Here is a 23378-nt window from a genome sequence, read left to right as displayed (position 1 = left end):
AGACCGAACGTGATCTGGAAGCTGTCTAATCAGAAGAGATGGATGTTAAAGAATGTGCTTTCATCAACCATCCATGTTATGTCCATCAATGTTATGTTGAATGCTGAAGCATTTTGTTCTTTGTACATCAGTCATGAAGCTCAAATTCTCCATCCATTCTGATAAAAAATTTGAATAAATTTAACCATACAGATTCAATATCAAAACTATTCACCAGCTGATTATTGAGTAGAATATGCAAACAGTGAACAGACCACCATATAATTTTAGAGGCAGGGCCCCTCCCACTTCTATTTGTGTCATTTGGAATCCTGACTTTTAACTTGAGTTGCAAGTTTCTTTTGAGCGCCAGTTTTCATGAAGACACTTTGAAGTCCGATAATCAAATGTTTCTGTCCCTCTGGGAATAATTTTCCACATAAGAAAATGATGGAGCAATTCAGATGGATAGAGTCCATGTAAATCATCCATAAAGTTTTGGCACATAAAAAAAGTCTATGCTGATTTTCAACTAAAATTCCATGCAAAGTAGAAAAATCCATGTGTTTTCAGTCTGTCAGATTTACAAAGTCATGTGTATGCATGAATCTCTATTTAAATCTTCCTTGCTTGCTTCACAAAAGCAGTTAACCTTGTTCAAAGAAAAAGAATGGGCAAAGGTAAAAGGCTGCAAGTAAAACAAAATGAGAGTTCCTAGATCAGTCCAGATGATTATCATGGGGTCCTGGTTTTATGCAAGGATTTTACGGCACCACAATCAACATGAGTCTCATGGGATTCTCCGATTAAGCTTATCCCTACCCATCACATCAGTTTAGACAATAATATCTGGATAGTTTTGCAGTTGCGACAGTGTTTGAAAACTATGGGGGTTTTTTTCTACTTCACAATTGTAGTCTATTTTGGGTTGGTTCATCACACTGACCCCAATACGATTTGAATTGTATGGGATTGTGTTGGCAATACCTTAAAAGTTTAAGGGGTATAAATACCTCTGTGATATAATGTAACAAAGAAAAATCTAAATCATATGGAATCTGTGTTGGCTGCCTCATCAAATCTACAATTCATTTGTAAGGCGTCCTCTAACATTCTAATTTTAATCCTGAGATTTCAAGACAATTCTGCATCAGTGCCATAACTCATCCTGAATTAGTTGTTGGGTCAGAGCATATCCTGTTAATAACTTCTTTAAAGCATGTAATCAGGACAAGTCACGTAAAAGGAAAGTAATGCCAGGATGCTTTTAAAGTTTAAACTCTTAGGTGACTGTTACTGCTTAGGATTGATTTTATTTATGAGAGGGTGATTAAATGACAATGACTAAATGATGACCTACAGATGGCACCAGTGTGTCAAGACAAAAAGAGCAAGAAAGGTTATGTTCACATAGCAATCTAAATATGTTTTTGTTTTTTTTTGCGCCCATGTGTGACCCATATCTGACTTTTTCTTAGCTGTCTGAACGGTCCAATTCTGATCTTTTCACCCCCCAAAAATGTGAATTGTGCCACTTCCATTAGTGTGGAAATTCTTCTCTAAGCTTGCTTTAAAATCCCAAAGTCACAGAGACTCAAAATATAAAATATAGTCCCTGCAAAGCAAGCAGAAGCTATAAAAAATGTTTGTCAACTAGCTACTTTCTTCATCTGCAGTAAATAAAATAACAGCTGGCAGAACTAGCAGAGGACATAAACAACTTTCAAAAAGAGTTGGCTTTGCGTTTGGAAAGCAACTTTTTACAGATGTTAGAATCATAAAATACCTGTCTCCTGTGAAGCAATATATGGATAACAATGACCTACATGGGAGAAATTATACATATTTTCCTTTACCTGAATCTGTCACATGGAAGCTCAATTTAGAAATGGGTTTGTTTTGTAGAGAAAACAGATTTCAAATATGTAAAGAAGTGTATGGATTGTGCATTGGTAATATATTGCTCCCAGCAGAACACTGAAAATGTTAATGTTGGTGGAAGAAATGGTTTGAAAAATACAAAAATTGACAGTGAAATATATACAGCAAACACCTGAGTACAAAAAATATGGGGGGAATCTACAGGAGGCTTTTGGAAGAAAATAACACGCTATATAGCTCACAAATCTTAAAGCTTGAGTGGGAATAATAGCAAAAGAAAATTAGAAACAAATGTGTAGTTGGATTACAATATTCCAGATGTTAACAGGTGAGTTTTTCAGACATTTGGTGTCATTTTGTTTTCTTTAACAGTGGAAAGATACATGTAAGAAGCTGTTATTCACTTTTACAGTTACAGGTACATATATTTTAGAACGATAACTAATTTTTAAATAGCATTGGACCAGTTACTTGAACAAAGATCAAAATCTGTTCTAGGTTTTCCTACTTAGGCTACTGTAAGATCTGAATATTTTTTTTCTGTTCATTGAATGCATCAAAACTAAGAACTCCAATTTGTTTATGTCCATAAGGGCACCAATCAAAAGCAGGTACTTTAATACAATTTTTAAGTTTAATAAAATGAATATAACAGTTAGGGACATGCTGTGATGTATAAATTGTAATATTAATGTAATTCTTTCATTTTCTGTTGAATTCAAAACTACTACTGCTCTTGTAGCACTTCTTCTATGGTGCTTAAAAAAGACTAACTTGTCTAAATCAGATTTTGAAGGCCAGAACTCAATGAAATATGGAAATTAGTATGTGCCAGGAAAAGCCTGATAGGTGAATTTCCTTATGTTAAACCTAGAGCTTCTTCGTCGATTGTCCCAAATCTAAAATAAAAGTGAACAAACACTTCACATGGATATTGAAATTGTTGCAATCTGCAGAGCAATTTGCATGCCTCACCCTGGTAAACATGGCCCACATTCAGCGTCACTTTCAGCAGTTCCTGCTACACGGACAGTGGCTTTGTAGAGAGCATCACAGTCCTTGTGGCGCCTGCAGATCTCGTACTTTCCTTTGGAGTATTTTCCTTGCGCGCACGGTATGCAAGCAAAGTCCTCATCCTTCATACCGTAACCACAGTTCTGCAAAACACATCCGTATTTTAAATACACACAGACATCCTAAATCATTTAGTAATAAAAATGAATTCCTACATCATTCTAAATGTGCTTTTCCCATCAATGGAATTATTCATTACTGTGATGTGGACACACAAATTCGGTTGCACACTGTAAACACTTAAAAACACCCATCTGTTTCCAGAACTGTCTTTAGCACAAATCTGGCTTTGCTCTTCTGAGATGACAGGAGAGAAATCTGATTGGTCACAGAGGTCCTCAGTGTGTGTGTGGGTGTGTGTGTGTGTGTGTGTACAAAGTGCAGTTTTCCAAGCATGGTAGTGTTTAAGATGACCAAGTCATCGTATTGTTTTCTTGCATCCATCTTCTTCAAATGGTGCTTCCTCTTTGTGGGGAGGCCGGATGGCCCACACACAAAATCACACATGCTCGCATTTACAAAAACATACTTTTTCTCTCTTCTTTGCCCCCTCTTTCATCTTTAATTTCCCTCTTACTTTCATCTGTCTATTAAACAGGCCTGTGCCTCCTAGATCTAGGCTACAGTAGGGTGGCTGTAAAAGAAATTCAATATTCTCGCCCTTTCTGTTTGACATCCGCTACTTTGAGCGTGATTGTTTAATGGAAAAGTTCACTGAGCTATCAGCAGGATTGTGTCAGTTTGGGTTAAAGCTAAACTTGGATCTTTTGTCTGCAGGCTTACTGTGACTCTGCTCCTGTTCATTGCCTTAAAGCAGTTCCAGGGTGATTGAAAGCCTTCTTCTTTTCAAAGCAAATTTGTGGGCATTTTGAATGCTTCTTTGAGATTGGGAGATGGACAAAACCCAGAGAGCAAATCCCTTTGTGAAATTCTTACATATGTTTTCAACATTGGCCTTGAGAGAACATAACATAAAATCATCATGAGGGAAATGACTGATAACTTGTAAGAAAGATCACAGGTGGAATCAAAGAAAAGGTGTCGTGCAGCATCTCCCTTGTTACTTTCAGGTAACAAGGGAGATAGGCAGAGACTTCTAAAAGTAATCATCCGAATTGAACTTTTCACATTTGTCATGATACATCCACAAACTTAAATCTATTAAAATTGAATTGTCTTTAAGTAGCCCATAATTGTTATATATGTAATTTTCAAAATTCTTGACAAAAGAATCTGTAGCCATATGTCCTGTGTACAAGGCCAAACTGTACAAGGCCTGCTTGCTTTGTCCATTGACCACTGGACATAAGAACCAGTCCAACTTGGATCTTGCACAGATAAGTGGGTATTGACACTGATAAATGGACAAATCTAAAGCCTGTTGCAATCATATACTGTATGTATGTGTCAAAGAAAACTACCACAGCAAATCAGCTTCAACATATTATCCCAATGACGAAACACGGTGACAGAAATATCATGCTGTGGGAAGGACAGTTTAGATCAGTGGCCTCAAACTGCATTTTTTGAGGGAGTCCTTTAAGTTTTAGATGTGTCCTTTGTCCACATACTTGAACTACAGTAAATGGCAAAGCTGAATCACTAGCATGCAGTCAAGCTCTACAAAGCTCTGCGAATGGGCTATGTGCTGAAGCAGAGAGACATCTAAAGGTTGCAGGACAACAGCCTCTAAAACTAATTAATCTGGGGCAAAACTTAAAAAAGGTTATTCACACATCTGGCGGAGCTTGAGCTGTTTTGCAATGTGGAATTAGCAAAATTGTCTCTAGATGTGCAAAATGGCAGGTGACAAATCCAAAAACTGCAGCGAGTGACATTTCTAAATGTGTTTGCTATGGACCATTGAATCCATCTTTTTATATTTGTTTGTAAATAAATGTGGAAAAACATCTGTCTAGTTCCTCCACTTAACAGCTATGCACCCAATAAAATACATGGAGGTTTGTGGTTGTAATTTGACAAAATGTGTAAGATAATGGGAATACTTTGAAAGGTACTGCAGTTCTGATGTTGAGTAGCTTTTATACAGCGTGTCAGCTGACATTTGTCACTCACTAAAATAAGAGAAGAGGACATGTTGCCATGAACTATGCATTCATCCATGTAAACAAGCATCAAAAGGTGGATGCAAGCAACCCTTTGAAAGGGGGACTTCAGTGGCTTTGTCACTGTGTGATATATATGTCTAAGGGTGTGTGGGCATGTTCTTTGTGAAGTATCTGCTGTGAGAATGGTTGTTTCTTGATTAAAAGCATGTCAAAACACTCTCACCCACATGCAAGGAAAGCTCAGGGAAATGAAAGAACATGTGAATTACAGGCTGTTCCACCCGGGGGACCACAACGGTGCAGGAGAAAGTGTGAGGGGGGCGAGGAAGGCTCTTATGATTTAGCTTTTTAAAGGAAGATTTCACTTACAAATGGGTATGTTACTCTTTATCAAAGGGTTCTCTGCTTAACACATTTCTCCAAAGAGACAAGTGGCTCTTTATGTTGGAACTCATCACATTGTTGAGGGAAACTAAATATAAGTATACAAGAAAAAACAAGAGAGGAAGAAAAAGAAAAACATGTTTACCCATGATTGATGGAGGACTGCATGGTTGAAGGAAAAGGGAAATTGAGGTTCAAAAAGCAACACATTTTTCCACCATTGCAAAGCCAACAAAAAAATAAGACTGAAGTCCACTTTGAGGTATGGAAACGATGTGTGCAAATCTGAGAACCACTTCATGAGTTAAGTTACAAACATTCAACATCCATAAAACTTGATGGTGTTTATTTCTGTGCCAGTACTTGATTATTCAGCAGGAGTCATCAGAGAAATGAGGATACCAGGACCAAGAGGAGTCAGAGGGGACAGTAAATTTAACAACATGTGGCAAGTTCAAGTTTATTTTGATAATACTTGTTTAATAACTTACTTTCACATTTATGCTTTTGATTTATATTTTTTGGAAAGAGAATATGTCTGATCTGCCAATGTAATTGTCAAACACAATTAAGAACATTTATACGTTGTGTTTTTTATAATGGCAAAAATTGAGCCAAACCTGTCATTGTTTGTTATTGGATGTCTCTTAGAAGATAAATAAATTCTTCAATGTTTTTTTGTATTTTTTTAAGGTGTCATGCATGTTATGCAGCAAGACAGCCTGCACAGGCATGTGCACTTTACCAGTATTCTAACTTTTGAAAAATTTCCATTATTTATTTTTTTTAATTGAATAGTTTCATTTTTTAGGTGCCAATTTATATGATTCCATAAGTGAAAATGGGTTATTTAACTAGACAATTTTAAAGTACCTACAGCCTATAGCTACTTGCCTCCTCACATTAGATTCAGTTTGGAGATCCTTAAATATCTGCACATTTGTGTGTTATGAAAAGACATAAATACATAAAACATCTGAAATAAAAGAAATTATGAAAAATTTGCAGTGTCCAAATAATTATACATCTCTATGTTCACACTTGACTATCTCTTTGAGAAGGGTGTGGCACCCTGGGGTTCCCAACGAAGCATTTACCTGCTCTGTGTTTACTTTGGCTGTCTGCAGACTGACTGACGAGTCCTAAATCACTGTGTGACTACTGCAAATCATTCAGCGTAATGCATACCTTCACATCGGAGTAAATGGGAGCAATAAACCATAAGGAAATTGTGCATTCGAATTAAAGCACCCTTCACTGTGCAGCTAAGAATGTGTGTTCATCTGTGTGTCTATTGTGGGTGGTCTGAGCAAAGCTGACACATGCTGGGGTCATAATTTTCATATTTCTGGTATTTATGAGTTTAAATTTTGGTCATCTTTCCAGCTTCCTGTCCCCACCTTATGGAAATACTTTGGGTTTAAACTGGAGAGTCTAAACACATGAAAAAATCAAATAAAACACAGTAAAAGCAGCCCAGAAATTTATTCCCTAAATCATATGTGTATTTGAGAATGTCCTCACCATATGCGGTTCTTGCCCTGGCTGGCACTGAGGACAGGCCTGGCAGCTGTTGCTGGTCTGGTTGAAGAACTCGTACTCGCCGCAGCTGGAGTACTCAGCACTAACAAACAGACGAGACACCTGGGGGGACGCAGAGACAGGCAGGTGGAGAGCAGGGTAAGTGAAGACAAATGTGAAAACTCCAAAACAGAGCTTGTGAAGACACAAATGAGACATTCCTATTAATGCGGTCACACTGACAGAATAATAACTGACAAGAACCGCACCACCTAAGGCTGGTAGATCTTCATTAGTGGCTCAGCTAACCTGCTATAAGTTAATTTTTTTTTAAATCTAAATGAGATAATCCAAATTAGAAAGGCAGCAGTTATAAAGTGTTTGATCACATCATTTTCAATGTACAAAAATATGTCAGTGCATAATGGGGAACGTCCATACCTGGCATTATTATCTACTATTGCGATCAATTGGACTTAAACTGAATCTGATTTTGTGAGGTGGTTTTAGATCCTGTTCAGTGTATATTGATTTGTAAACAGAATAAACACAGTACTTTTTCATTATATAAGTAAAAAAAAAGGTTAAATTATATGTTGTATCATATGTTCTGTTATTCAAATATTTATTTGATCTCAAAAGGTTTGTTTTTTATGATTCTCTTTATACTTTACTGACACTCCTGCTATTTGCACATCCCAGTTCTTTCCACACTTTTTTCCAATTCTTGTAATTAGCCCCTTGTTTTTTAGTCACATAATTTTGTTCATACAAAATTATCTTGTCTCTTTTTCTGATTTTTTTTATTCTTTATTTTTACCTTTGTGTAAATATGCATGTTCCCACTTACCTTAACTTGTTACACCTACATTTTCCCACCGTGGGATAGTAAAGGATATTTCTATTCTATTCCACAGATGTGTAAAAATAACTTAATAGTGATGCATCAATTTAAAAATGTTTGTCCCCTCCCCATATTATTTAAATCTATCACAACGAACAACACCTGTTACCTACAGTCTATAAATGCATTAACCATCAGCATGTTCTACATTGCACATTTTATTTAGTTTAATAACCATTGAGAAAGTCAGAGAACTGTGTAATATCACTGGTTCTGATGGTCAGTGCACATATTGCATTATTTAACTTATTTTAAAAAGATTTTTCAGGGCACTGTTCTTTCGAGCATGATGATGCATATCACATTTTAAAGATGAACACAAAGTTTTCCAGTTTCTGGCTTTGTACATTTAGGGTTCCCCAGTTCTTCCTTTTCCATATATTTTGCCTCAAAGTTCTCTGTAGTTATCATGAAACACATTTGCTTTATAAAACTTCAACATTTAAAAGATAAGCTTAATAAAGAAACACCTTTCACTAGATTCAGCATGATTTACCAATTTAATTTGGATAGCCAATATCTGAAACACAAGATTAAATGGCACATGTTTTGCGTCTCAAATTATGAAGCTTATCTGTGAATAAAATGAAGATACAACACAAACCTTGTGCTAACTACTATTTTTGATTTTGTGTGATTTCATCATGAATAAAAATCTCTATTAGTGTATATAGTTTTCTCTAAGACAAGTTGAACATTACATGGACTGGCATATGAGCAGAACTAAAAGCACAGGATGAATCATTTAATATCCAGTAGAACTGGAGCTTTAATAAAAAAAACCTTAACTGGCATAAAATTTAAGTAGCAAAGAAAATAAAAACCAATAAAATGATATCCCGATGTGATATTTACTTTTGTAAAGATCAATTTAAATGTTTGCTTTTGTGACTTCTATATGACCAGATTGTGCAATAGCATAACTTTTTTGTGTGAACACACTTTGTGGGGTCCCATCACAGAGAAATCAATGTTTTCACGCTGTTGTACGGTGGGAATAATATAACATTTGAAGGCAAAACGTCCCCAAAAACAATAATCTTTAACTTCCTTGTGAAGATCGGATGATAAAGGTTGGGTTTTGGGGTTAAGGTTGTGGTCACAATAGGTTTATGCAAGTTGTGGCTTTGGTTAGAGTTGGGGTACATTTTCAGAAAATTTAAGTTAATGAAATGTCCCCTGCAGTAATGGAAATGTGACTGAAAGTGTATGTGTGTGTGTGTGAGAGCGACGTGTGGTATTGTGTCATTGTGGCCCAATGTAATAAGTAGCAGCTGGTATTTATAGCTTTTCCAGCATACTTTGTCCTTTTCCAAACAAACTAACTGACTTTTAACAATCATCTGCTGTCCAGAAAATGATAGAGGGAAAATAAATGAGTCCATGACTAAGACTCTCCGTCTTTTTCTCTGTTGTTTTAATAACATCTCTCTCTTTCTCGGCTGTTCCTCCCAACCATATCCTGTCAGTGAGCTGAAGACCTGTTTGAACAAGTGCTCATTTATGTATATGAGCCCATTCCTCTCTGGCCAGATAACCTGATAATAATATAAACCAAATCCAGAACAGATTGACCTATTGTTTACATGCCTGGAGTGCAGTTGATGTAAATACAGCTTCACGAGCAATAAAACAATAAAGTGAGAATTGGTGACCTCTGGTGGCGCTGCAGCAGATTGCGGCTGGATAAACGTACCTCATCTCCCCATAAGTCTCTGCCTATAAATTTTGATAAAATTTCATAATTGCAACACGTAAAAAGAACTAGAAAGTAGAAAGCATGCCAAAGCAAAAAAAAAAAAAGAAAGAATTAATTTAACTTTTCCCACTTTTTGTTGTGAATTAGTCCTAAGCCAGATTTGATCTCAAAACAACTGAGGGTGTCAGCCACTAATTAATCTCGAGCCAAAGTTTAGGAAAGCTGAATCTCCTCTCATTACTTTTTTTCTAGTCAATTATAATCTCTCTCAGAACAAATATTATGATAAAGACCAATCATAGCAAAAGGAAAAGGAGTAGTGGAGGCTAAAAAATGTTGCCTTTTGGAATGAAGTTATGATAACCTCACTGCAATGTCTTCTTTCTAGTACATACAGCACACTTATGCTAAAACAACTGCTACAATAACAACCAATTGCTTAAAACTACATTTTTGTTACAATTCTTGTTGCATTAACTCACCCTAAAAATATGTTTCATAACTTCTACTTTCTACTGCAATAAGATGTGTGGGGTTTTATAATGCTTCATTCATTTTTTGTATGCTTTACTTCATTTTGAAGAAAATGAAGACTTACCAAAAGCAAGTGATGCTAATACATTCTCTAATATTACTCCCATTACTACTTTCTGCCATTTTAACACCATGTAGGTTCATTTTAGAATTCAGCAAGCTGTTACTGGAAGTCTCTTTGCACACACTGCTTCCTTTTACCTTGGGTGCCTGTCTAAACTTCTTAAAACTTTTTCAAAGTTGAAAATTTTTGTCTTCTTCTTATCATCTTCGCACATGTCAGAAGTTCTGGAATATACCCATTTAGACAACAAAAATAAACTATATTTCCGTACATAAGTATCCTGTGGCTCAGACTTTATGGGTTTTTGTTGCAAACAAGAGAATACTAGAGGAGGGAAGAAAGGAGTGTGAATCCAAGGGGCCTGTTGGGAGTCCTGCCAATGGATTTCAACATTGAAACAAGCAGAGCATCAAATAATTTAAAGATAGTTGCTCCCTACAAAACTCAAGGATTAACTAATTGCTACAAGTGTCTAAGAGTTATGCATGCAGTTGGAACAAAAATGCCACAAAGTCTGGACGATAAAGTGCTAACTGTGGAATCAACTTTAGGTATGATCAAACAAGCGTTTCTACCGCCCAAAGCCTGACAAGGCAAGAGGAGAATGTATGGGAGTGAACATCAGAGCACAGGATACAAGAATAACAGTGGGAGGAGTAAGAGAAAGGTGATTAAGTGTACGTTCAAGTCCTGGGGGAAACAAACTTACCAATATTAACGACAGGAAGACAAACTTCTTCTGACCTCTACTCTGTGACATTTTGTGTCTAATCCCTGAAAGACAAGAGAAATGCATGAAATGACAGCAAATGCTCATTTTTTTCATAAACTTCTTTTTCAGCCTGCAGCTTCCTGCACTTTAACTGCTATTATCAATCAGTGAAGTCATGAATTGAAACATTGCAGCCAACAGTAGTGTTGTCAGCGGGAATGTTGTGCATGTGTGTGGCCAAATGCACTGAATGGCTCACTAGCATCACGTCACTGCCAATAAACAAGTAATAGCAGTAGAACAACGTGTAGCATACTTCTGAGTCATAAATATGAGCAAATATCACCTCTGGCCAATCTTTGGTATACTTCAGTATAAATGCAGATCATATCATTTAGCAGCATTTACAAATACCTGATTAGTCACCAATATGTTATATGGTTGACTTTGGTTATGAATGTCTATTTTTAGATATGCATGTTTTTGAAAAAAAAAAAAAAGATGACTTGTTGAAAGCTATTTTTAATCTACATAACAATAAATTATGACATAACAGTGATGTAAAATATATATAATTTAACTGCAAATAATTATCTTTTAGAATAGCATATTATCAAAACTAGAAAAGTTATTCTGTGTCAACTGAAAGTCTGATAATGTTTTTTTCAAGCTCGTATGAAACAGTATCTTCTCTACAACCAGCCACTTCACCTTTAAGATCAATACTTAAATGCTGGACTGCATAATATTAAGAACCTGAAATGACATCACTTCCAAAATTTACTGGGAATTCTTTCCACCTTGTCCACTGCCATCTGTATCAGGAGGGCAATATTTGCCATAACAGAGGGCATTCAATTATTTCAAAGTTTTTTTAAAAGTTCACATTTTGCGTTAGCTGCACTCTTAGCATTAGCATTGTCTTCCTGTGCAATTCTGCTTGAATTCTGCTTGTTTACAGATTGTCTCTGGTCTTTCATCCCAGAAGGAGAAGTTGTAGACGATGGTGTTGATGGTTTCTGCGCTGTTTTGGAGTTGTAGTCTGCCTGTAGTTTTAGCAATGGCAGCAGAGGAAGTGAACAAAGCAGTTCTGTCCATGTTGGCCACACTTCCAAATATTGAATTAACATTAACAGCCACCTCCCTTTGCAATGGAGGATGGTTGTTTACAGCACAGGCAATTTCCGGTAAGCTCCATAGCGTCAAACTGGCACATAACATACGATACGGGCAAACATTAGCTATTGGGTAAAATTATTTGCATGAGTCAAAACACAGGTAGGTGACAATGGAGGCAACCAAAGAGAGAAAGACAGTTGTTGACTTCAAGATAAAACACTATTTTTTCGTGACAAAAAAAACATTCAGATTTGCTTTCAGAAGAAACACTGACTCGTTTTTTAATTACAAATTTTCTAATCCTCTCTGCCGGCATATCGTGAACATCTAAAAGGCTGGCAGGGGCTCACAGTGTGGAACATACCAAGTCAATGTCAAACGCAAACAAGACGTTCATGTAAAGATACATCAAATAGTAGCCTGACCATTGCCTTCCTACTCAATTCCACTTGATTCTTGATTCCCTTCAGTTACCTGTCTGGGATTTCTCCCAGTGAGCTGGATTACTCCAGATGAACTTCAACTGTTTTCCATATAGTGCAACGTATGTTATGTATGCTATAACCTGGTCATAATCTCTTAACAAAACCCATTTCAAAATAGTCTGAACAACTGCTATATAAGGCACTGTACACCTGTGCACCACTGAGAGTTCATTAAGTTCATTCAAGCATTAAGGAAATTACTTTATTAGCATATTGCAACTGTGAATAAATTGATATGGTCCTCATATCATGTATCATCCTTTATTTTACTCTAGAAATTACAATTTAAAAATATGTGTAAATACTATTTTATTAATCTGGTCATATATAATTTAGAACTGTACTAAAAATAGTTTAGGTATGCAAAAGAATAACGAGCCATATAGACTTATTTCTCATTGACTTGCAGAAAATAAAACAAAATGTTTGCAACGTGTTGCCCCCTGCTGGTTGTGGCGTAGAGTGCAGTTTTAAATCCCAGTTGGTTTCACCTAATTTTTTCATACAATCGTTTTTTGTTTTGTTTTGTTTTTAATAAAAATCTCTAATCCAATTTTATAAAGCATATTAAAACAAATGATACACTAATTGTGCAATTTGCTGCGGAAAATTAAACTACTATGCTATTTTAGTTTGAAAGGTTCCAGTGAAATGTTTTTAGAAGTAAGCTGAAGTTTGAGGTATCCTTCAGATCTCTCACTAAATTCAAATCACATTGTTCCATCACAGCTTTTTAAGTGCCAAATTATCTATCTAGGGTGTTATGTGGATGGTATGTATGTTTGGGAAAGCTATCCAATCTCTTCCTAACCATCAAGAAAAAGTAATTTTTTTCAGCCAAATTCAGAACATCTGGATTTACAAAGGCTGACACAATGGTATAAAACTGTTAATAGTTTTATGGATGCATCCTTGGGTAAAATTATCTCACATTGACAGTGTAACTCTAAATCCATCCCAAGTTGTGTAGAACATGTGCGTGTGCATGGGGTGCGTACGTGCGTGGAGGCATGTGTGTGTGTGTTGCAATTAAGCAAGATCAAACCGCTAGAGTTGGAGAATTAGCCATCAGAGAAGATCTGAAGTTTCCGACATGGAAGAGTGAAATCCGAGGTCTGGAGCCAGACAGACAGATTTTGACCTCAGATTGGAAATAATTGCAGCTTTCTCCCTTTTGTGTCTCAAAAACACACACACAAACTCACCCCCACACATATTAACACATAGACTGACTGTACATGCAAGCAGCATTCACTTCTGAGGGCAAAATAGGCTTAATTGTGCAAAACCTTGTGGTAAGACCACTACCGGTATGTACTGTGTGAGTGTGTGCCTGTGTATGTATTTTTGTGTCACTGCTGAAGAGATAAAAGACTTGATTATGTTTTGTTTTTTCTTAAATCAGGAAATGAAGAACTGCCAAATGGCTATGGACCCCCTCAAGGCTACTCATTATGGGGTTAAAGTGATGAACACACAAACTCGTGCGCACACAAACATACACATACCACTTAACTGCGTTTGAAGACGATCTGTGTCTTCTGACAGTCTGCTTACTTCTTTCAACCCTGTCTCTCTAACCTCAGCTCTCTCTGTTGGGGCAGGTTTGAGATGAAAGTCAGCCTGAGCCTTTTTAGCCTCCCAAGGGGTATTAATCTTCTAACGATTGTATAATCTCCAATAAATAACCTGTCTGTTTTTAGCTGTGCCCTTAACAGGTTTTTGTGTGTGTCATTTGAGCAAGCGTACTGCACAGTTCGCAGCATAGTAGTTTGTTTATTTTAGGATTCTGTTTTTACTTTACAATTGCGAGACTGAATCACATCGGAGACATCTTTAGAACCCCTGTCTCTTCATTAGCTGTGGTTTCAAATGTGTTTTTAATTTGCTTGGGTTTAATTACAGCAGAATAAATCCAGAATGAAATGGCGCATAGCAATGGAGTGACAATTTACTCTTGGAATCACAAAATATAAACAGGAAAAGCTTGTAGACCACAAAAATTTACACACCAAAATAATAACAATTAAAAAAAAAATCCAATAAAAAAGGCCTAAAATCATCTTTGACTTAACTTGTTACAATCTAGGAATTTGCCATATATTGGCATTTTAACTGGATGGATGTAAGGACAGTAAACAAACAGCAGAAGACGTGACACATGAGTATGAAAATTTATTTTAATGCATAATGTATATGCAGTACAGGCAAACTGTTCATCCATAAATAAGAACACAAATAAGCAGCTTATATTTATATATTGCAAGTTTATTCTATAAACTTGGATAGTTCTATCTGATCCCAATTTGATCAAGTCATTATTTAATTCGTTTATATTTGAGCTTTTACTTAAACTCACCTCATGATCCCTGTCTCATAATTTGTGCAGAGATACTACCATTTTTAAGTATTTACACAAGAATTCTAAATAGAAAGTATAGCATGACCCAATTTATTGTTTTAAACAAACTATAGAGTAATCAATTGCTAAATTGATTAGCAGTTTTAATGCCTGGCATTATTTAATTATTATCATATCTTTTTTTTTCCATTTTGCTTTTATGGGCTCTTTGCACCTCAGCTTTCGCGTTCGGGGAAAAGTGGCTCAATCTTTTCCGATCTATTGAAAATGGCTCTTTACACTGGGTGTTTGCAGGGCTTGTCCAAGGTAACAATTAATGTTGTACATCGAGCCGAAGCCCTGACAAGTAAGCTGGAGAAAGGTTTTAAGATGTTCGCCTCGTTATACACAGATACGAATGAATTTGTGGCTAACATTAGCTTTAGCTTATGCTAGACATTTTTCTTGTAAAAAATGTGCTATTTAAGTATATAAGCATTTTTCATCCATTCTAACGGACAATGTTTTTACCTTATTTTCAAGTATATTACGTGTGTTTATTGTAGTTAGTGTCAGAGACCAAGTAACGGGGATTTTACAGTTCAGGCTTTTTGCTTCTGAAGCCTGAGGAACAACAAGCCCATAGCTTAACAGTAGAGCAGCTCTGGTGTCGGAGTTCTAGTTCAGCTGACTGTTCAGGTTTAAAGTTGTTGCTTTTAGAAAAACATGGCCGTGTTCCTTAAGGTCTCTGTGTTACTTCGCTTTATTAGTTTTGCATGCTTCTTGTGAAACAAGACGGTGTTTACAGCAGTGTGTACAGGCGGATCAGTTGCTCGGCTGTCTGGCTCTGGTCTGCTCTCTCGTTCCCATAAACTCTCTTTCAGGCTGAATACAGAAATGATTCCATGGAAATAACACAGGAGGCTCCTTTACCTTCTTCTTTAGGCTAAAGAAGTTGATCCGGAGTGAAGTGAAGGCTGTAAACTTTGCTGTGCAGCGTTAGCTTTAACTGGTAGCAACGAATATTTACAAGCCACCGTCTTCTTAATTCAGGACCGCTTGGAAATCCATGAAAACGTAAAAGCCCATTATATTAATAAGACAGCAATGTTCATAGTATTGTTTTATTTGCGTCTGAAATAAGACTTTGTCTTTTCTAGCTGTCATGGTAACTCAAAGCGAAATTGCGCATGCGGTTGTGACGTCAGCGCAGCAGGTGCAAAGAGCCCATTAGACTTAAAAGTATAAGAAGTTAATATATCCTTGGGTTAATTAGTAGAATCTTGGGTAGCCAGCCTGCAATCTACAAGTGAACAGACATGCCACTCCTACTTTGCCAACTGTAACTTTCATTGTTAAATAAGCCCTTTCAGATCATCTTTGCAATCTGTGATTTACACATGTGCTTTATTTCTTTTAAGCAACTGCAACTCAGAATGGGGGATTGAAGCCAATCCACCAATAGTATTTCCCTGATTGTGTCACAAACCACTTTTTAACTGGCTTACACTGATTTACACTGGCTCCATGTAGCTTAGAGAATAGATTTTAAAATACTTCTGTTAGCTCATAAATCACTCAGTTGTTGAAAGACTTGTTGTATCAGGTCTTCTGGTTCTGGCCTGCTCCGCATCCCTAGAACCAGAACCAGAACTAAACAGAGAGAAGCAGCATTCAGCTTCTATGCACTAAATATCTGAAGTTATAAACTACCAGAAAACTACAAAACAGCTGAAACACAAAGTTCAGTTAAATCGAGACTAAAAACCCACCTGTTTAGAGTTGTTTTTTAACCACAATAAAATATTTGATCTGTACTGATGTTTTTAATGACAAAACTTGACAAAATATAATGTCTGTGATTGGCTTTAACAACTGTTGATTATATGATGTGTTTATGATGTATTTTTTTTGTTTTCATGATGTAAAGCACTTTGAACTAATGTGATGCTGAAATGTGCATTACAAAAAATTGATTGATTGATAAGGGTTGATGTGGAATAGTGGAAAGAAGTGCAACATGATTCTACGATACAAAAGACTGTTTTAAAGTACTTTAATCTGCAGAATATTATGCAGATAAAAACATGTTGACGATGATGTGCAACAACTTCTTGTAATTAAATCACTAAATTCAATTGGACAGCCTTCATAAGGATCAGTAAACAGAGCTTTGCCCTGTGGGGAAATTCCTCCCACATGTTCTACCCTTACTGCCCAAGTGATTGCTGCAAGTAGCAAGCTACACCCATTTGGTTTAGTAATCTCGGCTGTATGCTCTGAAAGCACACAGGGATCATGATCTCTGCATAATGATCAGTATGTTGTGAAAAAACAGGTTCATAAAGTGGGGTTCTGAAAGAGGCTTTACATTCAGCAAGGTCTCAGAAAATTAATGAATTTAAATAGGCAATTGCTGTAGATTTGTCTCTTGTTCACGTTTTATATTGGTTCTTTTACATCATTTATGCTTCTACCATGTAAATGTTGCAGCTAAAAACAAGACTTCTCATACCAAGGAACATTTATTCTAACCTGTTATTGTCCAATTGTGATGAGCCTTGTGAATTGGAGCCGTAGTTTCCCTGTTTTCCCTGTAAATCTGCAGTTTCCCAAATACTCAGAGCAGCTGTCTAACAACAACTAAAGCCATGCTCAGAGTCACTTAAAAAAGTCCACTTTTCTCTCCCATTCTAATGCACAGTTCTGTTTTTATTTCAGCTGCACAAGTAGACAACCAGATGTGGTGACCTGATTGCCTGATTCTGTATTTATTAATAAGCCTATGAACAGATGTGATTAATAAAGAAGGTAGTAAGTGTACATGGCATTGATTTTGTACAGCATCAGTTTGGGAGTCAATCTCATTAAATACCAATATTAAAAAATGTACAAATATAGAACTAATAATTTTAATTAAGTATCCATTGCTCACTAAAACCTTTCCAATCAAATATCAACAGGCATTTTCTTGCAGATGTCTATTCCAAGTTAAATACATGTTTTTTTACACTGCTTACTCAGTATCTGATTAAACAATACAAATCTAAATATCTTTTTAATGTCTTTTCCAGTTGATTTTTCTTGACACGAGCTTCATTGGTTCCACACTAATGTTTGAATATAGCAAATAATTTAAGAGGTCTGCTTGTTCAGACTAGCACTGTAACTTTTACATTTTTAAGTTTCATTCTCCCAGGCTCTCAGTTGTAATTCACTTCATCAGTTCTTGTGGGAAAAAAAATTCTCTAAATCTCTCTACCTACCATTAGCAATTGTGGAAATGGCTTTTCCCCATCATTGCTTAATTGTATAAAGGGTCTTTATTACAGAGTCAAACAATGATGACTTGAATATGTATTAAGCCAATTAGTGGCCAGAGAAGTCATCCAAGAAACAATACAGCATAGATGATGAAAACAATGTGGTTAGAGGATGTTTTGTGATCGTATATGAATCACTTAATTTCTGATGACAATTCTATTAGCAGAATACAGACTCGCAGCTTTTTAATCATTTTGGATTTTGGTATGTCTGAAGAGAAATGTCTGTTTCTTATCAACAATGTTTTCTTGCTTTTCTTCTTGTTTTTTTTCCTTCCCAGAGTTCTCCATTCTTGCTGTCACATGACAATTAAACTGGACCTTAAAAATAACAGAACTTGCAACATGCAGCAACTGAAAATACACGACAGGTCTAAATTAACATGCCGTAGACCTAAACTGAGAAAGGCTGTAAATGCAAGAACATTTTTCTACATAAGTGAGATTTTACAATGCCCATTTAGATCAGTCACTGAATTCAGCTTACCCAACAACGATGATACTCTCAATTTTACCACTGGTCTTTCTACCTCACCAGATAAACACAATCTTACACACATGCAAACATAATCCATTCCAGCCGTACACGGGTCCTGAAGTTAATCAGTGCACTGGTAAGGAGCTCAAACCCTAAAAAGGCAATTACTTTATTCCTTTACAGACTAGGACTCAACCTGCCAAATCTGCACAAGATCTCAAACAGATGTTAAACAGTTTGACAACGCTTAAGCCCTGCCTGTTTTTCTGTTCATGCGCAACACTACAAAAAGCAATAAGTCTGAGCTGGTGACAAAAGATGAAATGTCACTATGACCTCTCAACACGTATAAGAAAACATTTTTATAGTATTCATGATTCAGTGTATGTTTATTTAACTAAATCCCACTTCATTCTACTTAAACCCTGCATGGTGTTGTAAGAGCGCACAGTATAAACTGTAGTTGTGAAATATTACGCAGGTTAATTATCTGAATTTTCACCGGCAATAAAACTTCAATGAAGTGGGTTTGGAGCTAAAAAGGAAAGAAGCCACAAACTTTATGGATTTCCCCTCCATCAAGTTCGTATAGTCTGTCATCTAAACCTGGTTCTGGGAAACAACACACCAGGAAAGGTAGAAAAAAACTATTTATCTTTTTAATTGCAGACCTTGCTTTCTGTGTGATGCATGAAAAAAAGGGAGTCTTCTATACATGTCTTGAAAGAGACTTAGCTTACCAAAATAATATTTTAATATAATATCTCTATAGACCAGTTCTCAAGAATTCTCAAGGGAATTTTTGTTTGTATTTTAAATTCTTAATAAAATATTTCTGCTGCCCAAGTACCACCAATGGTATTTTAAAGGTTTAATAGACAAAGGTTTCACTACTGTATCCAGTTTAATACCATGTTATTACCTCCATAATGGTAATAATCATCTTCCCATCCTCCTAATTACTAATAATGTTCCAAACATTATCCACATTATGACTGAGTGTAAGAATATAGCCAGTCCAATCTCATTCCAACTGCCCTTGCTGTCTTTTGATGTGAGACAGGTAAAGGAGGAATGTGCTGCAGGCTCTCTGTCTCTCTACTATGATGAAGGGTTGGTGGGGTGGCAGGCCTGTCAGTCAAATCACATCAACCGCTTTCACCCTCAGTTGAGTCAAACTACGAGCACATCTCAAAACCTCCTCAAATAAGAGTTTACTGATTGGGAGACAACATCTAAGGAGGGACATTGCTGTGTATGTTTCAGAAAAGCCATCCTCAGTTTTTAAGAGACCCTCAGGAAGTCAAAGCTCACTGAACAAAGTAGCCACCATGGTTCACTTACAAGGAGCTTAATGAGCTGTAAATAAATATATCTGATTTGCTGCATGATGTTTAATGTGAAAATAAACCCACAATTAAAGGTCACTTCCATTACTGGAGACAGAGCCAAACCTCAGACAGCAGCTGGCCCTCGTCTCCTTGCTAAATATCAATTTACTCCCATACCACCAAGATGCATCACAAAGCTTTAGAAGACCGAGCTCAACTCTTCAAGGAATTAAATGATGCATTGATTAATCTTGAATTTGCTCAAACAAATCATCCTGGAACATTGGCTCTCAAGCTTTTTTTTTTTTTTAAAGTACCACTTCAGGAAAGACTAAGACTTCCTATTTCCACCAGACTGTCGAACAATTTGAAAAGAAGAAGAAAAAACAAGCAGTACAGCTGGAACTATTTTTTGCTAAGTACAATTTCCAAGTTTAATTTGCAATTAAACAGAAAGATCCCCTGAAGTCGCAATTCAAAACAGATGAAGTCAAAGGTTTTCCATTAGTCCTGAGCCTGATATGGCTGAAACTTGTTTAAAGCTTAGGAGTAGCTGACATGTCTGACCCCTACTCCCAGCATAAGTATATAATGACAAGAAAGAACAAACACAGAAAAACAGAAAGGCTAAGCAAAAATGTTTTCAGCACTCTTTTTATATCTTGTTAAGCTAAAGATCTTGAAGCTTTACAAAACACGGCGGACTGGAAATCTACACAAAATTCTGGTCAAAGCACCTCTACGTAAAAATCAGCAATACGTGTTCATACATCTTAAACGTCTACTCTATTATAGTAGACGTTTTATCCATTGCATAGTTTTTGCACTTTATTAGCTTTTTCTAAAAAAAAATTTTTCTCATGAGAAAAACACCACGCATAATAATTTCCATGCCCTAAATGAAACAAATGTTTTTGCACGAGACGAGACTGTGTGATGTTTTTTCTTCTCTTTTTATCTTTTAATTGCTTTAATTACAGACTTACTGTCAGCTTTTCACTCAGTGCTCAGGAAAAAAACAAACCCTTAAGGAGCATGAAAAGAAAAAGGTAGTGCCTACGCAGACTGCCTCTCATTCTGTCTCATATCGCACACCTATGGCAGTCCCAGTCAGCAGGCTCTTTGATTCTCTGCCTGCTGGTGATCAGTCTTTCATCGTCTCCTCTCCTTGATCCCTTGTTTCTCTCTTTAGCTCAGCTGGGGCAGAACGTCTCTCTCCTTGTCTCCTCGTCTGTCTCTGTTTGTTTTGCACTAACTGTAGGTGGGAAGCCTAAACTGCAACCTGGAATTCATCTGGATTTATGATTCCTTTTCTCTAGCTCACGCCTACAATACAGCAATTGGAGAAATAATGAAGATCTTTCAGCCAAAGCAATTACGTTGCGGATCGTATATCCTTTGTGAGAAACAGTTTTAATAGTTGTACACAAAATTAACCAGCTTGAAATATGCATTGTTTGCTTCTGCTTATTTGCACTGGACATATTCATCATAATACACCACAGGTGTGCAGTTTCACACCTCCTCTAACAGCCCTGAAGGTTTTCCAATTGCTTGTCATTGGAGGGTATAATTTAAGTCCCTTAAGCGGTCATGATGGATGGATGTACATGCAAAGGAAGGAGAATCTTCAAAGCTAAACTCTAAGTCAATCCATTAAAAAGCAACGACTTTAAAGAGTTTAAGTAGAAAACCATTAAAAGCATCAACTGTATTGTTTAACCTGCCACCAGGAGCTTAACTGCAGAGATCTGAAACTCATTATTCTGAGACCAGATTCTACATCTGTGCATATCCCTCATCTGGGAGCAACAGTAACTGTATCCCTTGATTGTTTCCAAACCCACTAACTGTCTCACCGCATGATCGATTTAACCTTGTCTTAAGCTCTGAAGTTATTTATCTCTCCATTATTAAAAACCTCTATCAATTTTCATTTTTTGAGCAGTGACTGTAAAACAGGGATTTACAGGTATTTGTAACCAAAGACATATTTATTACAGAGTCAGTGTTTTGGATGTCTTTGGGATCTTATACTAGTGAGTTAGCCATATTAGTCTTGTTACCATTATAGAAAACATCAGTCAAATATTCACTCTGATATTCTCAAAAATGTGTCCAAAATGTCCAAATAAAGCACGTTCTGTAACAGGCAGAGGTATTTTTCAACAGATTTTCTTTCAGTAAAGAAAGTCTACATGTTGCATTTCAAATTAAAGCACTGTAAATTCCATACAGAATGGGTATTACACCAACAGGTGGTGATAAAGTTGATATTAAAATTCAACTGAAGAAAATCCTGTGCGTGATTAAAGCAGTGCTAGACTAGACAATCTCCCAAAACTCCTGCTTTATTAGACCGTGTTTATGCTTTCTTGTCAGTCATTAACTTCTTTAGCTCACACTTCTGGTTAGAAACAGAGTAAGAACAGATGGACAAATCTGGAGTAATTCATTAGAAACTGCTTCAATGTTGTTGAGATTTGCAGCACAAAATGCACATAAACACTGCACACATGCAAAACTGGCCAATGTGGAATCAGGTTTTATAATCAAGAGATATCCAGCTTTTCTGTTCCCAAACAGAGGGGCAAACAACTTGTAAAATATTAGTTTCACAAAAAATGTGGGTTAGTATAGATAAAGCCACAGATTTAATGTATTGAGTTTTTCTTGTACTTGTGGAAGTTGGTCGATTGTCATTGTCACCAATTTGACAGAACTTCATGAGGATGAGTTGACATCTGTTGGCCAATGACCTACACTTCAGTTAAATAAAATCATAAAATCCAGCTGAAATCCAGTACTTTAATGGGCAGCCTGAATAAACAGCCTTTGTGTCTCCATTGAAAATACAAATTTGTTTTCAATATATTTTGTATTTCCTCTAAATATATTTATGAACACCTTACTTATTCTGAAAATACCTTAGTGAGTCTTTTCTCTTCTGTAACAACTTCTACTGTCACTGTGACTTGGCAGTGCTTACATTTAGTGTTTTTGCTGATCAGAAAAATGATACATTTTGGAGATTCCAACCTGTCAGGGCTGGCCAGAAAATTATGGTCACAAAAATTTTTTTTGGTAAATCTATAAATATACTCCGAATGACTCCCACTGCTAGTTATGCTTAAATGTGATGCATTTGATTATGGAACATAAAAAGCAACAAATCCTGGCCTACAGCATCAATGTTCTGCACATTTCATGGGTGACATGATAAGTAAATCTTCTCAGAAAGCCATGAGTTGGCTTACCTACAGAGAAAATCTAAAATAAAAATATCACAGCACTATGACCTCCACCCTGCTTTACATTTATAGAGAAACAGTTATCCACCATATGTTAATGTAGGCTTCTGCTGACAGTTGCAGGTCCTCTGTATTATCTGCATAAAAGTTAGCAAACACTAGGATGTTTTCAAGCTAATGCACAGTGACTACTACCGGCATTGCAGTTTAGGAAGCTTTGCTGTATAAG

General features: G+C 36.4%; 1 protein-coding gene across 2 annotated transcripts in view; it reads right to left on the bottom strand.

Annotated features, from left to right (window-relative positions):
• edar (ectodysplasin A receptor) overlaps positions 1-23378 on the bottom strand; it is a 45235-nt gene that overhangs the window by 18053 nt on the left and 3804 nt on the right. For both annotated transcript variants that reach the window (XM_032568465.1, XM_032568464.1), the window contains exons 2-4: positions 10819-10883; positions 6912-7031; positions 2836-3017 (exon numbers count right to left, since the gene is read on the bottom strand). In XM_032568465.1, the coding sequence (XP_032424356.1) occupies positions 2836-3017; positions 6912-7031; positions 10819-10869 (353 nt within the window). In that variant the 5' untranslated portion in view covers positions 10870-10883. The remainder of the gene's footprint in view (positions 1-2835; positions 3018-6911; positions 7032-10818; positions 10884-23378) is intronic.

This window comes from Xiphophorus hellerii, chromosome 7 (genome assembly GCF_003331165.1).
Source record: "Xiphophorus hellerii strain 12219 chromosome 7, Xiphophorus_hellerii-4.1, whole genome shotgun sequence".
In the NCBI taxonomy this organism is placed as follows: Eukaryota; Metazoa; Chordata; class Actinopteri; order Cyprinodontiformes; family Poeciliidae; genus Xiphophorus; species Xiphophorus hellerii.
The sequence above is the reverse complement of the archived record's forward strand: the minus strand, read 5'-3'. Positions and strand labels throughout refer to the sequence as shown.